The sequence below is a fragment of the Anopheles stephensi genome, chromosome 2 (assembly GCF_013141755.1).
Source record: "Anopheles stephensi strain Indian chromosome 2, UCI_ANSTEP_V1.0, whole genome shotgun sequence".
NCBI lineage: Eukaryota > Metazoa > Arthropoda > Insecta > Diptera > Culicidae > Anopheles > Anopheles stephensi.
In genome coordinates, this window is record NC_050202.1 from 37,760,269 (window position 1) to 37,774,697 (window position 14,429).

At 44.8% G+C, this 14,429-nt stretch overlaps 1 protein-coding gene across 1 annotated transcript; it reads left to right on the forward strand.

Moving 5' to 3' along the window:
- The first annotated feature begins 1,256 nt into the window (after window positions 1-1,256).
- LOC118517729 lies at window positions 1,257-13,779 on the forward strand. The gene is made up of 2 exons (XM_036064179.1): window positions 1,257-5,291; window positions 11,618-13,779. Exons 1-2 carry the CDS (start codon window positions 1,869-1,871, stop codon window positions 13,382-13,384), a joined length of 5,190 nt encoding a protein of 1,729 aa, XP_035920072.1. The 5' UTR covers window positions 1,257-1,868; the 3' UTR covers window positions 13,385-13,779.
- The last annotated feature ends 650 nt before the right edge of the window (window positions 13,780-14,429 follow it).

A 14,429-nucleotide genomic window follows, 5' to 3' on the forward strand; every position in this document is an offset into this window, starting at 1 on the left:
CACGAGCATTTCTCTAAAGCTTATTATGTCAACTTTAGGTTTTGTTGCCTCTTGATAAACAATATGAGCGTTGACAATAGTTGTTCCCAAGAGCAAATGCATTGCTAACTTCCGGTACCATTTTATACTTTTCCTTATGTTTGCCGTATATGATGTCATTTGATCGCTCTTGTCTATTCCCGATTTGCCAATATTATATTCTAGTAATGCAAGAGATTTCAATTTCGAGGGACGGCTACTTACTGATGACTGTTTGCTCGGAACCAAGATAGGTGCATGTTTTGTAGATAAAATTCGAACATCGCGAACATCTCTCCATTTTAGCACTACAATTCCATTCATGTCTTCTTTTGCTACCATCTCACCCCTTTTGAGAGAGTGAGACATGACATGGGATGGCATATTTCTTTTATTGTATCGTACTGTACCGACTACGTGCGTATTACATTTAAGAAATTTTAGAGCTAGCTCATAGCTTGTGTAAAAATTGTCGACAAAGAATGATCGTCCTTCATGCAGCAATTTTTCTAATTTTTCTAATTCTAATGCAGTAATTTTTCTGTAGCAATTTTTCTCGTTTTGATTCCGGACTCGTTTTGGTTCCGGACTCGTTTTGGTTCCGGACTTAGTTTGGTTCCGGACTCGTTTTTGATTCCGCGCTCCGGATTCCCATTCTGCTGCAAATGTATGTCGTGCTCATTGTTCTGCGTTATCTCCTCTCTTCCTTTTCCTTGTCAACCGGTTGCTTGGTCGTATAATTTACGGGTAGAATTTTGGAAGCGACGAAGATTTCCTCTTACTTTCGCTTACTGTGTCTCTTTTTCCTTTCGCTGAGGCTGCTTACTCAAATTTGGCAAATTTGTTTGGGTGTTTGGATTTTATAGCTCATGCCTATGCTTCCTTTTCACTCGTTAAATATGTTTCCAACACCCCTATTGATGACGCTCGATTCTCGATTCCGGATTTTTTTTTAAGTTTAAGAGACTTTATTCACGTTGACACAAATTTCAAATCATCATTAAAAGGAAGATGTAAAATAAATATTAACATGAATACATTCTGTAGAAAATGCATGAAATATTAATTATTACACGAAATATGGTAAAGGAACAACACTATAAGCAGATAGTATAAATTGACGCACACGAACGAACTTAGAAGTGAATTAAGGGGAAAGTGACTTGACCAATGGATGAACTATGTAATCGAATAGGATGAACTTGTAACCGGACCAGTGAATAAACAGTATGAAATTGTAAGTCGAGCGCGCAACACTACAACTCTTTAACGTCCGTCTGATATCACAAAAATCACTCCCAACCAGTGATAATATTCTACATTTTTTGGTCCTTCGAACCGGATCTGGTGAAGTCGGTTTAGTGATTTCGGAAAAAATTCACTACGTTAATTACCGTACACAGTGACGTGAATCATCTCTGTGTTTGTGAGGAAACGAACAGTTCGCTGTCTTGCTCCGCATATTGGCGCGAATTGCTGTGAAAGGTCATTACGTGCACGTGAACCCTTGTATGTTCGTTTGTTTTCTCGTGAGTTGTGTTGCGATTTATTCAAATCGACTTACTGGAGTGAAAGTTGTTGTTACGCATCAACTTAAGGCAACAGGCAAAGCTTAGCGTCCCGCGTAGCTTAGCTTCATCGGAAATCTACGCCATTGCGAAGCGTGGTTCCATTTTAACGGCCATCACTCCTATCGTATTCTAACGAAACTTGCATGCAACGCAGCAGGTTGTGAACAATTTCGAATCAAATTCAAAGTGAACGTTACATCGTCTGTATTAAGTGTTAGTGAAGTGCAGAACATTGAACTTTGTTCATTTTACGTGTGTGTTAGTGAAGCAACGTAGAAAATGGAGAAGAAAATCAAAGCCGCGCAATTAAAAAAGCGCCAAGCGCAAATGCTTGTGAAGAACATTGAACAATTTAAAAACGATTATAGTGAAAGTGATGTGGGTGAAATACCAGTGTGCTTGGATCAGCTAGAACGGCATGTTCAAGATTATTTGAACGCGGTAGCAAAACTGGAGGAATTGGAAGAATCTCCCGAAGCGTTAGAAGCTTTGCTGCAAGAGCGATGTGAAATGGACAGTGTGTACCGAAAGGTGAAAGGATTTTTGTTGCAAAAGCAACCGTGTGAAGCCAATCCTCTCAACGCGTCGATTTTGCAAGCCAATTCTAGCCTGAACTCAACGGGTAATTTCGGATCAATTAATGTGCGGTTACCGAAAATCGATCTCCCCACGTTCGACGGTGATACGACGAAGTGGCTCACGTTTCGTGATCGCTTCGTGGCAATGATCGATTCGTCAGCAGATATACCTTCGATACTGAAACTTCAGTATCTGTTGTCATCATTGAAGAGTGAGGCGGCGCTGCTGTTCGAGCATACCACATTGACCGCGGACAACTATGCGACCACCTGGGCCGCGCTGCTGAAACGGTATGATAACCCGCGCATGTTAGTCCGTGATTATTATCGAACATTGCATCACCTTCCCGCGATGCATGAAGGATCTGTGGATGAATTGGCGCAGCTTGTGGACGAGTTCACGCGGCACGTGAACGGTTTAAGAAAGCTGAAGGAACCGGTTGACAACTGGGACACTCCCCTCACCACATTGCTGTTCTTCAAATTGGATTCATCAACCATCCTAGCTTGGGAAAAGCATTCATCGGCCAGCCCCAAGGATAAGTATTCAGATCTAATCGATTTCCTGCAGGATAGAATCCGAATCCTTCGTTCGTCCCAAACGTTAGCGAAGATATCTGAATCGAAACAAACGCCGGTGGCCTGTGGAGAAAGAAGAATGGGAGGAAAGGTTAGATACGTGAGCAATTCAGTGTCAACGCGGAAGCCAGCTAGCAGCACATCCTACGCATCCTGTACATTAGAGTGTGCAGAGCCACACCATCTACGAAGCTGCCCGAAGTTCTACAAAGGAGACGTAAAGTTCCGGCGTGAAGTGATTGCGAAGCATAAACTATGCTTCAACTGTTTGAACCCGAATCATCAGGTACGGTCGTGCAATTCCGTCTTCCGTTGCAACAAGTGCAACGCACGTCATCACAGCATGTTGCACGACAATTCACCGCCACAGGTAACCATGAACGTAGGTTCGAGCAATGAAATTGTGGTTCTCGAAACGGTGGTTCTCTGGTTAGTCGATGACCATGGCATTCGGCATGAAGCACGAGCGTTGTTGGATTCAGGATCCATGTGCAATATCGTGTCCGAATCCCTAGCGCGGAAGCTGCTGACACGTCGTACAAAGATCAACGTTGCATTGACAGGTATCGGTGAGGGTGTTCAGCAAGCCAAGGGTTCGATCATCGCAACGGTGCAGTCAAAGTCAGCGCCATTTTCGTCGCCACTTGAGTTCCTGATAGTGAACTCCCCTTGTGCTGAGATACCGACTGCCCCAATCGATGTTGCTGGTTGGAAATTCCCTGACGTTCCGTTGGCTGATCCTGCCTTTAACCTTCCTTCAAGAGTTGATGTGATCATTGGGAGTGACGCATATTGGGAATGGCATACCGGAAAGAAGCAGTTACTGGTCAAAGGCGGTCCTTGGTTGGTTGAGACTCCGTTTGGGTGGACAGTTGCTGGGAATACTTCCCACATTTTAGTCGCTAGTCCTGTTTCGTGCCACTCAATTAGGAGCCATGAGTCTCTCGATACATTGCTGCAACGGTTTTGGGAGAACGAGACCAATCTAGAGGGACCCGCTCTCTCGCTTGAGGAAGATGCTTGTGAGAAGCATTATGCTGCCACTACAACGCGTGATCACCATGGTCGTTACATCGTTTGTCTGCCTCGTAATCCCAGAGCAGATATAGTATTGGGTTCATCAAAGGAGATTGCGGATCGACGACTGATGGCTGTGGAGCGGCGATTGAAGATCAACCCTGAAATGGAGATGGAATATAAGCGTTTCATGCAAGAGTACGAGGAACTTGGTCACATGCGAAAACTTACCGAACCAGTGGATGATAGTGTTCCGCATTGTTATATTCCTCACCATGCGGTGGTGAAGGAATCGAGTACATCCACAAAAGTACGGGTCGTGTTTGACGCGTCCTGTAAAACGAGCTCGGGATACTCCTTAAACGATACGTTACTAGTTGGCCCAATTGTCCAGGAAGATCTACTAACGATTATATTGCGATTCAGGTCCTACGCAATCGCATTAGTGGCCGATGTGGAAAAAATGTACCGGCAAATTCTCCACAACATCATCGATCGGAATCTGCTACGTATCAGGTACCGAAAGAGCCCCCTGGATCCGATATCGACCTACGAGCTGAATACCGTTACTTACGGCACGGCGTCAGCTCCATTCCTCGCCACTAGAACGCTCCAGCAGGTTGCGCATGACCACAAAGATCAATTCCCGAAGGCAGTTGATCCCGTGTTACGTGATTTTTACGTCGACGATCTACTAACAGGAGCGACTGACCTTAACGAAGCAGTAGAAGTGCGAAAGCAAATCACCGCAATGCTCGATTCAGCTGGTTTCGCATTGAAAAAGTGGGCATCTAACGTTCCAGAATCGCTTCTAGATGTCCCACGTGAAGATCTTGCGATTCAATCAATGCACGAGTGGAAGGATGGTCAAGCTGTTTCGACGCTGGGGCTGGTTTGGGAACCCGCCAACGATTCGTTTTCCTTCAAGGTTGGCCTTCCACAACCAGCTGAAGTATTAACGAGAAGCTTGATCTTGTCGTACACGGCAAGCATATTCGACCCACTTGGTTTGTTGGGTCCGACAATCATCATCGCGAAAGTCTTTCTACAACGTTTGTGGAGTTTGAAGGAGATTGGAAAGGCTTGGGATTGGGAACGTGCACTGCCCGGTGAGCTTCAACAAGAGTGGAGAAGCTTTCATTCAACGTTATATTCGCTACGCGAATTAAGAGTGCCACGTTTTATCTCCCAACCTACAACGGTCAGCTTGCAATTGCACATCTTCGCTGATGCGTCACAAAGTGCATATGGTGCTTGCTGTTATGTACGCGCAGAATCGACGGACAACATTGTGACGGTGCAATTGTTAGCAGCGAAGTCGAAAGTGGTTTCATTGGCGAATACGCACTCGATCGCCAGGTTGGAATTGTGCGCCGCACGATTAGCAACCCAACTGTTCCAGAAGGTGAGTCGAACGTTACCGGCATCTACGATGGCCTTTTGTTGGACCGATTCAATGACGGTAATGTATTGGCTGGATTCTCCACCACGTCGATGGAAACCATTTGTCGCCAACCGAGTGGCGCAGATACAGGAAGAAACGCGGATTAATTGTAATTCTCACATATTGTAATTCTAAAATTATGGAACGAGAAGCCTTACCGTTCGTTGTTTTACCGGTGTGTCTCGAACGATCTCTGTGGAACAAACACTTGACAGCCTTTTCCAGCTAACAGTCTCTACTAAACCTGCCTAGCTAACCTTTGATACTAAAAGTGGGGCCTAGAACCTGTCCAAGCTCGCTAAACCCACCATACCTATCAACTATCTATGCTCCTGTCAAGTTCTTTCCTACCCCAGTTGTCAACCACTCCATGCACTCATCTGTCCTGTGCCTATCTAAGCTGGGCAACTCAGCTTCTAAAGCAATCCTCGTAGATTCGAACACGTTGCTACGATACTGTCGTTTGACTTCTTAATGTACCCAACCAGACCTAACTTGGGATCGTCAATGTCTTCTTTTATATTGACCGTGTCGTCTACAACTACCATGGCTTTGAACCTTGGCTAATCCTTGTAATGTTGCAGTGCTTAAATTTTTAGCTCCTATAGCTGCGTTAAGGTGATATGCAAACTGTTGGTATGGAGTAATAATTTATTATGGATTGCAGATAAATATCAACTGATCTTGTTATTGATTGACAGCCATACCTGTGCAAGTTAAATACAAATTAAATGTTTGAGTGCGAAAATTTAAAAACACAATAATGGCTGTTCTAACTGAATAAAAAAATGCAGTAAACCATTTTTTTTTCAATAAGGTATTTATTTATTAATTGATACTCCTTTTCACATCAAACCAGAATGAATTTCGGTAATACAATTCTTACACATCTGCGGAGACTTTGGGCAATTTACACAAAAAGTATTTGTTTTTTTGATATTTTTCCTAACATGATCACGTTCCATATCCTGGCGTTTGTTCCTGTAGCACGAAACACATATTCTTCGCACAGGTTTTCCGTGCGGATTTTTTCTTGTCTCCAAAATGTGCATTTTGTTTGCCTAACTTTTTGTTATTGTTGGCGTCTTTCGCAGATTTTTTAGTTTCTAACCACTCTTCCACGAGCATTTCTCTAAAGCTTATTATGTCAACTTTAGGTTTTGTTGCCTCTTGATAAACAATATGAGCGTTGACAATAGTTGTTCCCAAGAGCAAATGCATTGCTAACTTCCGGTACCATTTTATACTTTTCCTTATGTTTGCCGTATATGATGTCATTTGATCGCTCTTGTCTATTCCCGATTTGCCAATATTATATTCTAGTAATGCAAGAGATTTCAATTTCGAGGGACGGCTACTTACTGATGACTGTTTGCTCGGAACCAAGATAGGTGCATGTTTTGTAGATAAAATTCGAACATCGCGAACATCTCTCCATTTTAGCACTACAATTCCATTCATGTCTTCTTTTGCTACCATCTCACCCCTTTTGAGAGAGTGAGACATGACATGGGATGGCATATTTCTTTTATTGTATCGTACTGTACCGACTACGTGCGTATTACATTTAAGAAATTTTAGAGCTAGCTCATAGCTTGTGTAAAAATTGTCGACAAAGAATGATCGTCCTTCATGCAGCAATTTTTCTAATTTTTCTAATTCTAATGCAGTAATTTTTCTGTAGCAATTTTTCTCGTTTTGATTCCGGACTCGTTTTGGTTCCGGACTCGTTTTGGTTCCGGACTTAGTTTGGTTCCGGACTCGTTTTTGATTCCGCGCTCCGGATTCCCATTCTGCTGCAAATGTATGTCGTGCTCATTGTTCTGCGTTATCTCCTCTCTTCCTTTTCCTTGTCAACCGGTTGCTTGGTCGTATAATTTACGGGTAGAATTTTGGAAGCGACGAAGATTTCCTCTTACTTTCGCTTACTGTGTCTCTTTTTCCTTTCGCTGAGGCTGCTTACTCAAATTTGGCAAATTTGTTTGGGTGTTTGGATTTTATAGCTCATGCCTATGCTTCCTTTTCACTCGTTAAATATGTTTCCAACACCCCTATTGATGACGCTCGATTCTCGATTCCGGATTTTTTTTTAAGTTTAAGAGACTTTATTCACGTTGACACAAATTTCAAATCATCATTAAAAGGAAGATGTAAAATAAATATTAACATGAATACATTCTGTAGAAAATGCATGAAATATTAATTATTACACGAAATATGGTAAAGGAACAACACTATAAGCAGATAGTATAAATTGACGCACACGAACGAACTTAGAAGTGAATTAAGGGGAAAGTGACTTGACCAATGGATGAACTATGTAATCGAATAGGATGAACTTGTAACCGGACCAGTGAATAAACAGTATGAAATTGTAAGTCGAGCGCGCAACACTACAACTCTTTAACGTCCGTCTGATATCACAAAAATCACTCCCAACCAGTGATAATATTCTACATTTTTTGGTCCTTCGAACCGGATCTGGTGAAGTCGGTTTAGTGATTTCGGAAAAAATTCACTACGTTAATTACCGTACACAGTGACGTGAATCATCTCTGTGTTTGTGAGGAAACGAACAGTTCGCTGTCTTGCTCCGCATATTGGCGCGAATTGCTGTGAAAGGTCATTACGTGCACGTGAACCCTTGTATGTTCGTTTGTTTTCTCGTGAGTTGTGTTGCGATTTATTCAAATCGACTTACTGGAGTGAAAGTTGTTGTTACGCATCAACTTAAGGCAACAGGCAAAGCTTAGCGTCCCGCGTAGCTTAGCTTCATCGGAAATCTACGCCATTGCGAAGCGTGGTTCCATTTTAACGGCCATCACTCCTATCGTATTCTAACGAAACTTGCATGCAACGCAGCAGGTTGTGAACAATTTCGAATCAAATTCAAAGTGAACGTTACATCGTCTGTATTAAGTGTTAGTGAAGTGCAGAACATTGAACTTTGTTCATTTTACGTGTGTGTTAGTGAAGCAACGTAGAAAATGGAGAAGAAAATCAAAGCCGCGCAATTAAAAAAGCGCCAAGCGCAAATGCTTGTGAAGAACATTGAACAATTTAAAAACGATTATAGTGAAAGTGATGTGGGTGAAATACCAGTGTGCTTGGATCAGCTAGAACGGCATGTTCAAGATTATTTGAACGCGGTAGCAAAACTGGAGGAATTGGAAGAATCTCCCGAAGCGTTAGAAGCTTTGCTGCAAGAGCGATGTGAAATGGACAGTGTGTACCGAAAGGTGAAAGGATTTTTGTTGCAAAAGCAACCGTGTGAAGCCAATCCTCTCAACGCGTCGATTTTGCAAGCCAATTCTAGCCTGAACTCAACGGGTAATTTCGGATCAATTAATGTGCGGTTACCGAAAATCGATCTCCCCACGTTCGACGGTGATACGACGAAGTGGCTCACGTTTCGTGATCGCTTCGTGGCAATGATCGATTCGTCAGCAGATATACCTTCGATACTGAAACTTCAGTATCTGTTGTCATCATTGAAGAGTGAGGCGGCGCTGCTGTTCGAGCATACCACATTGACCGCGGACAACTATGCGACCACCTGGGCCGCGCTGCTGAAACGGTATGATAACCCGCGCATGTTAGTCCGTGATTATTATCGAACATTGCATCACCTTCCCGCGATGCATGAAGGATCTGTGGATGAATTGGCGCAGCTTGTGGACGAGTTCACGCGGCACGTGAACGGTTTAAGAAAGCTGAAGGAACCGGTTGACAACTGGGACACTCCCCTCACCACATTGCTGTTCTTCAAATTGGATTCATCAACCATCCTAGCTTGGGAAAAGCATTCATCGGCCAGCCCCAAGGATAAGTATTCAGATCTAATCGATTTCCTGCAGGATAGAATCCGAATCCTTCGTTCGTCCCAAACGTTAGCGAAGATATCTGAATCGAAACAAACGCCGGTGGCCTGTGGAGAAAGAAGAATGGGAGGAAAGGTTAGATACGTGAGCAATTCAGTGTCAACGCGGAAGCCAGCTAGCAGCACATCCTACGCATCCTGTACATTAGAGTGTGCAGAGCCACACCATCTACGAAGCTGCCCGAAGTTCTACAAAGGAGACGTAAAGTTCCGGCGTGAAGTGATTGCGAAGCATAAACTATGCTTCAACTGTTTGAACCCGAATCATCAGGTACGGTCGTGCAATTCCGTCTTCCGTTGCAACAAGTGCAACGCACGTCATCACAGCATGTTGCACGACAATTCACCGCCACAGGTAACCATGAACGTAGGTTCGAGCAATGAAATTGTGGTTCTCGAAACGGTGGTTCTCTGGTTAGTCGATGACCATGGCATTCGGCATGAAGCACGAGCGTTGTTGGATTCAGGATCCATGTGCAATATCGTGTCCGAATCCCTAGCGCGGAAGCTGCTGACACGTCGTACAAAGATCAACGTTGCATTGACAGGTATCGGTGAGGGTGTTCAGCAAGCCAAGGGTTCGATCATCGCAACGGTGCAGTCAAAGTCAGCGCCATTTTCGTCGCCACTTGAGTTCCTGATAGTGAACTCCCCTTGTGCTGAGATACCGACTGCCCCAATCGATGTTGCTGGTTGGAAATTCCCTGACGTTCCGTTGGCTGATCCTGCCTTTAACCTTCCTTCAAGAGTTGATGTGATCATTGGGAGTGACGCATATTGGGAATGGCATACCGGAAAGAAGCAGTTACTGGTCAAAGGCGGTCCTTGGTTGGTTGAGACTCCGTTTGGGTGGACAGTTGCTGGGAATACTTCCCACATTTCAGTCGCTAGTCCTGTTTCGTGCCACTCAATTAGGAGCCATGAGTCTCTCGATACATTGCTGCAACGGTTTTGGGAGAACGAGACCAATCTAGAGGGACCCGCTCTCTCGCTTGAGGAAGATGCTTGTGAGAAGCATTATGCTGCCACTACAACGCGTGATCACCATGGTCGTTACATCGTTTGTCTGCCTCGTAATCCCAGAGCAGATATAGTATTGGGTTCATCAAAGGAGATTGCGGATCGACGACTGATGGCTGTGGAGCGGCGATTGAAGATCAACCCTGAAATGGAGATGGAATATAAGCGTTTCATGCAAGAGTACGAGGAACTTGGTCACATGCGAAAACTTACCGAACCAGTGGATGATAGTGTTCCGCATTGTTATATTCCTCACCATGCGGTGGTGAAGGAATCGAGTACATCCACAAAAGTACGGGTCGTGTTTGACGCGTCCTGTAAAACGAGCTCGGGATACTCCTTAAACGATACGTTACTAGTTGGCCCAATTGTCCAGGAAGATCTACTAACGATTATATTGCGATTCAGGTCCTACGCAATCGCATTAGTGGCCGATGTGGAAAAAATGTACCGGCAAATTCTCCACAACATCATCGATCGGAATCTGCTACGTATCAGGTACCGAAAGAGCCCCCTGGATCCGATATCGACCTACGAGCTGAATACCGTTACTTACGGCACGGCGTCAGCTCCATTCCTCGCCACTAGAACGCTCCAGCAGGTTGCGCATGACCACAAAGATCAATTCCCGAAGGCAGTTGATCCCGTGTTACGTGATTTTTACGTCGACGATCTACTAACAGGAGCGACTGACCTTAACGAAGCAGTAGAAGTGCGAAAGCAAATCACCGCAATGCTCGATTCAGCTGGTTTCGCATTGAAAAAGTGGGCATCTAACGTTCCAGAATCGCTTCTAGATGTCCCACGTGAAGATCTTGCGATTCAATCAATGCACGAGTGGAAGGATGGTCAAGCTGTTTCGACGCTGGGGCTGGTTTGGGAACCCGCCAACGATTCGTTTTCCTTCAAGGTTGGCCTTCCACAACCAGCTGAAGTATTAACGAGAAGCTTGATCTTGTCGTACACGGCAAGCATATTCGACCCACTTGGTTTGTTGGGTCCGACAATCATCATCGCGAAAGTCTTTCTACAACGTTTGTGGAGTTTGAAGGAGATTGGAAAGGCTTGGGATTGGGAACGTGCACTGCCCGGTGAGCTTCAACAAGAGTGGAGAAGCTTTCATTCAACGTTATATTCGCTACGCGAATTAAGAGTGCCACGTTTTATCTCCCAACCTACAACGGTCAGCTTGCAATTGCACATCTTCGCTGATGCGTCACAAAGTGCATATGGTGCTTGCTGTTATGTACGCGCAGAATCGACGGACAACATTGTGACGGTGCAATTGTTAGCAGCGAAGTCGAAAGTGGTTTCATTGGCGAATACGCACTCGATCGCCAGGTTGGAATTGTGCGCCGCACGATTAGCAACCCAACTGTTCCAGAAGGTGAGTCGAACGTTACCGGCATCTACGATGGCCTTTTGTTGGACCGATTCAATGACGGTAATGTATTGGCTGGATTCTCCACCACGTCGATGGAAACCATTTGTCGCCAACCGAGTGGCGCAGATACAGGAAGAAACGCGGATAGCTGAGTGGCGTCACGTTCCTGGTTGTGATAATCCAGCAGACGACATATCACGGGGTCTGAAGCCGGAGGAGCTGCTTAATTGTGAACGTTGGTGGCATGGGCCTCGTTGGTTGGCTTACAGTCATGATGCATGGCCAAATCATCCACCAGCAGTGAAGGAGAATGACGGTGTCATCGAAGAACGGGCGACGGCGTCACGGATTGTCACAGTTTCTACGAGGTGTGAGTTCCGTGACAAACTGTTCGAGCGATACTCATCATACTACAGGCTGAGACGAGTTGTAGCTTATTGTTTACGCTTCATGGAGTGCATCAAGGGAGCCAACAAATCATCGAGAGTAAGCTGCAAGGATGCGCCACACATCGAGGAGAAGAGTGTTCCACCGCTTACAGCCACGGAACTACGTCGGGCCGAACTGAAGTTATGCCAGTTAGCCCAAAGGGATTCGTTCGCGGAGGAGCTAAAGGTTTTAGCTCAAGAGAAGCATGTTTCCGACAAATCGAAGCTGAAGTGGTTGTCACCGTACATCGACCATACTGGTGTGTTACGCGTCGGTGGCCGGCTCGGAAATGCTGATCTTCCAGAAGAAGGACGACATCCAGCGATTCTCTCGGCGAAGCACCCACTATCGGTGTTATTGGCAGTGGCGTATCATCTTCAACTGTTGCATGCTGGACCGCAACTGTTATTAGCAACACTTCGTCAAAGATTCTGGTTGATTGGTGGGAGGAATCTCGTTAAGGCTGTTTACCACCGGTGTCACGTTTGTTTCAAAAACAAGCCGACTCTCGTGAAACAAAGTGTTGCTGACCTACCAACGTCGAGAGTATCACCGACCAGACCTTTCTCGATCAGTGGAGTGGACTACTGCGGGCCGTTTATGCTGAAATCACCCGTCCGCAATCGGAGTCCGACGAAGGCGTACATCGCAATCTTTGTTTGCTTCGCGACTAGAGCCGTACACATCGAGCTAGTCAGTGATTTAACTACTACGGCATTTCTGGCAGCACTACGTCGTTTTGTGGCACGCCGAGGCAAGGTGTGCGAGTTACACTCCGACAACGCGACAACGTTTAAGGGAGCTGCCCACGAGCTGCATCGCGTGTACGAAATGCTGAAGAAGAACGATGACGATCGCCGGTCTATCATCAATTGGTGTTCGTCCAACGAAATGGAATGGAAGTTCATTCCCCCAAGGGCCCCTCACTTCGGCGGATTATGGGAAGCGGCAGTCAAGTCGGCTAAAAAACACATTTTACGCACGATAAGTATAACAAGTATCGCCCAAGAAAGTATGCTTACACTTATTGCTCAGGTGGAGCAATGTTTAAATTCCCGTCCTTTGACCCCTTTATCCGATGATCCTTGCGATTTAGAACCATTAACCCCAAGTCATTTTCTAATCGGCAGCAACATGCAAGCAATCCCGGATGTTGACATACGACACCTTCCGACCAACCGACTCAAGGAGTACCAACTCGTGCAGAGGCACGTGCAAACGATCTGGTCCCGATGGTATCCGGAATACATCCAACAACTCCAAGCCCGAGCCAAACACATTAACAACGCACCGGTTAAGCTGGAGATCAATCAGCTGGTTATAATCCAGGAAGATAATCTTCACCCGACTGTTTGGCCAATGGGGCGCATTACGGCGCTGCACCCGGGCAAGGATGGTGTCGTGCGTGTAGTTACGCTACGTACGGCAGGGGGAAACAAATTGTTAGAGCAGCTAATCGTTTAGCTTTGTTACCACGACCAATCGATACAAACGAGGGATTTGTGTAACCACATGGTGCACTAATAATGTAAACAAACACTGATACCGACCCAAGCGAAACGTCAATTACGTATATATTAGCGAATAGGATACTGGTTAGCATGTTACATGAAGAAAAACAACGAATTTGCAGAAATTGAAAAGAATTCTCTTTTGGTGGCCGGAATGTAGAAAATGCATGAAATATTAATTATTACACGAAATATGGTAAAGGAACAACACTATAAGCAGATAGTATAAATTGACGCACACGAACGAACTTAGAAGTGAATTAAGGGGAAAGTGACTTGACCAATGGATGAACTATGTAATCGAATAGGATGAACTTGTAACCGGACCAGTGAATAAACAGTATGAAATTGTAAGTCGAGCGCGCAACACTACAACTCTTTAACGTCCGTCTGATATCACAAAAATCACTCCCAACCAGTGATAATATTCTACACATTCATATCCGAAAACATTGCAAACGAGAAAAAAACTTAATTCTAACAGTCCGGTGCTAACGACGCTTTAAAAAAGAACAATTACAAAGCGGCGCTTAAAAACAGAAGTAATAAAAACTGCGGGAAAACTACTCAAATCTCATTAAAGCAGATCGGCACAGGTTAAGAATTTTAAATCGAAAGTTTTAAAAGGCAGAACAGTGTGTACGACATACATTTGCAGCAGAATGGGAATCTGGAGCGCGAAATCAAAAACGAGTCCGGAATCAAAACGATTCTGGAACCAAAACGACTCCGGAACCAAAACGAGTCCGGAATCAAAACGATTCCGGAATCAAAACGAATCCGGAACCAAAACGAGTCCGGAATCAAAACGATTCCGGAACTGGTCGGAATCGTTCTTTCGGATCGGATCGGACTCATTTATATACTGGATCGGATCGGAATCGGAAATGCCCAGCCCTAGTTACTTGACCGCTCGCAATGGATAAAGAATAGCTATGGTGCATTAATTTCTATGAATTCTTAACCAGTTTTCCTAGGGCAAGCTGCAACATAGATAA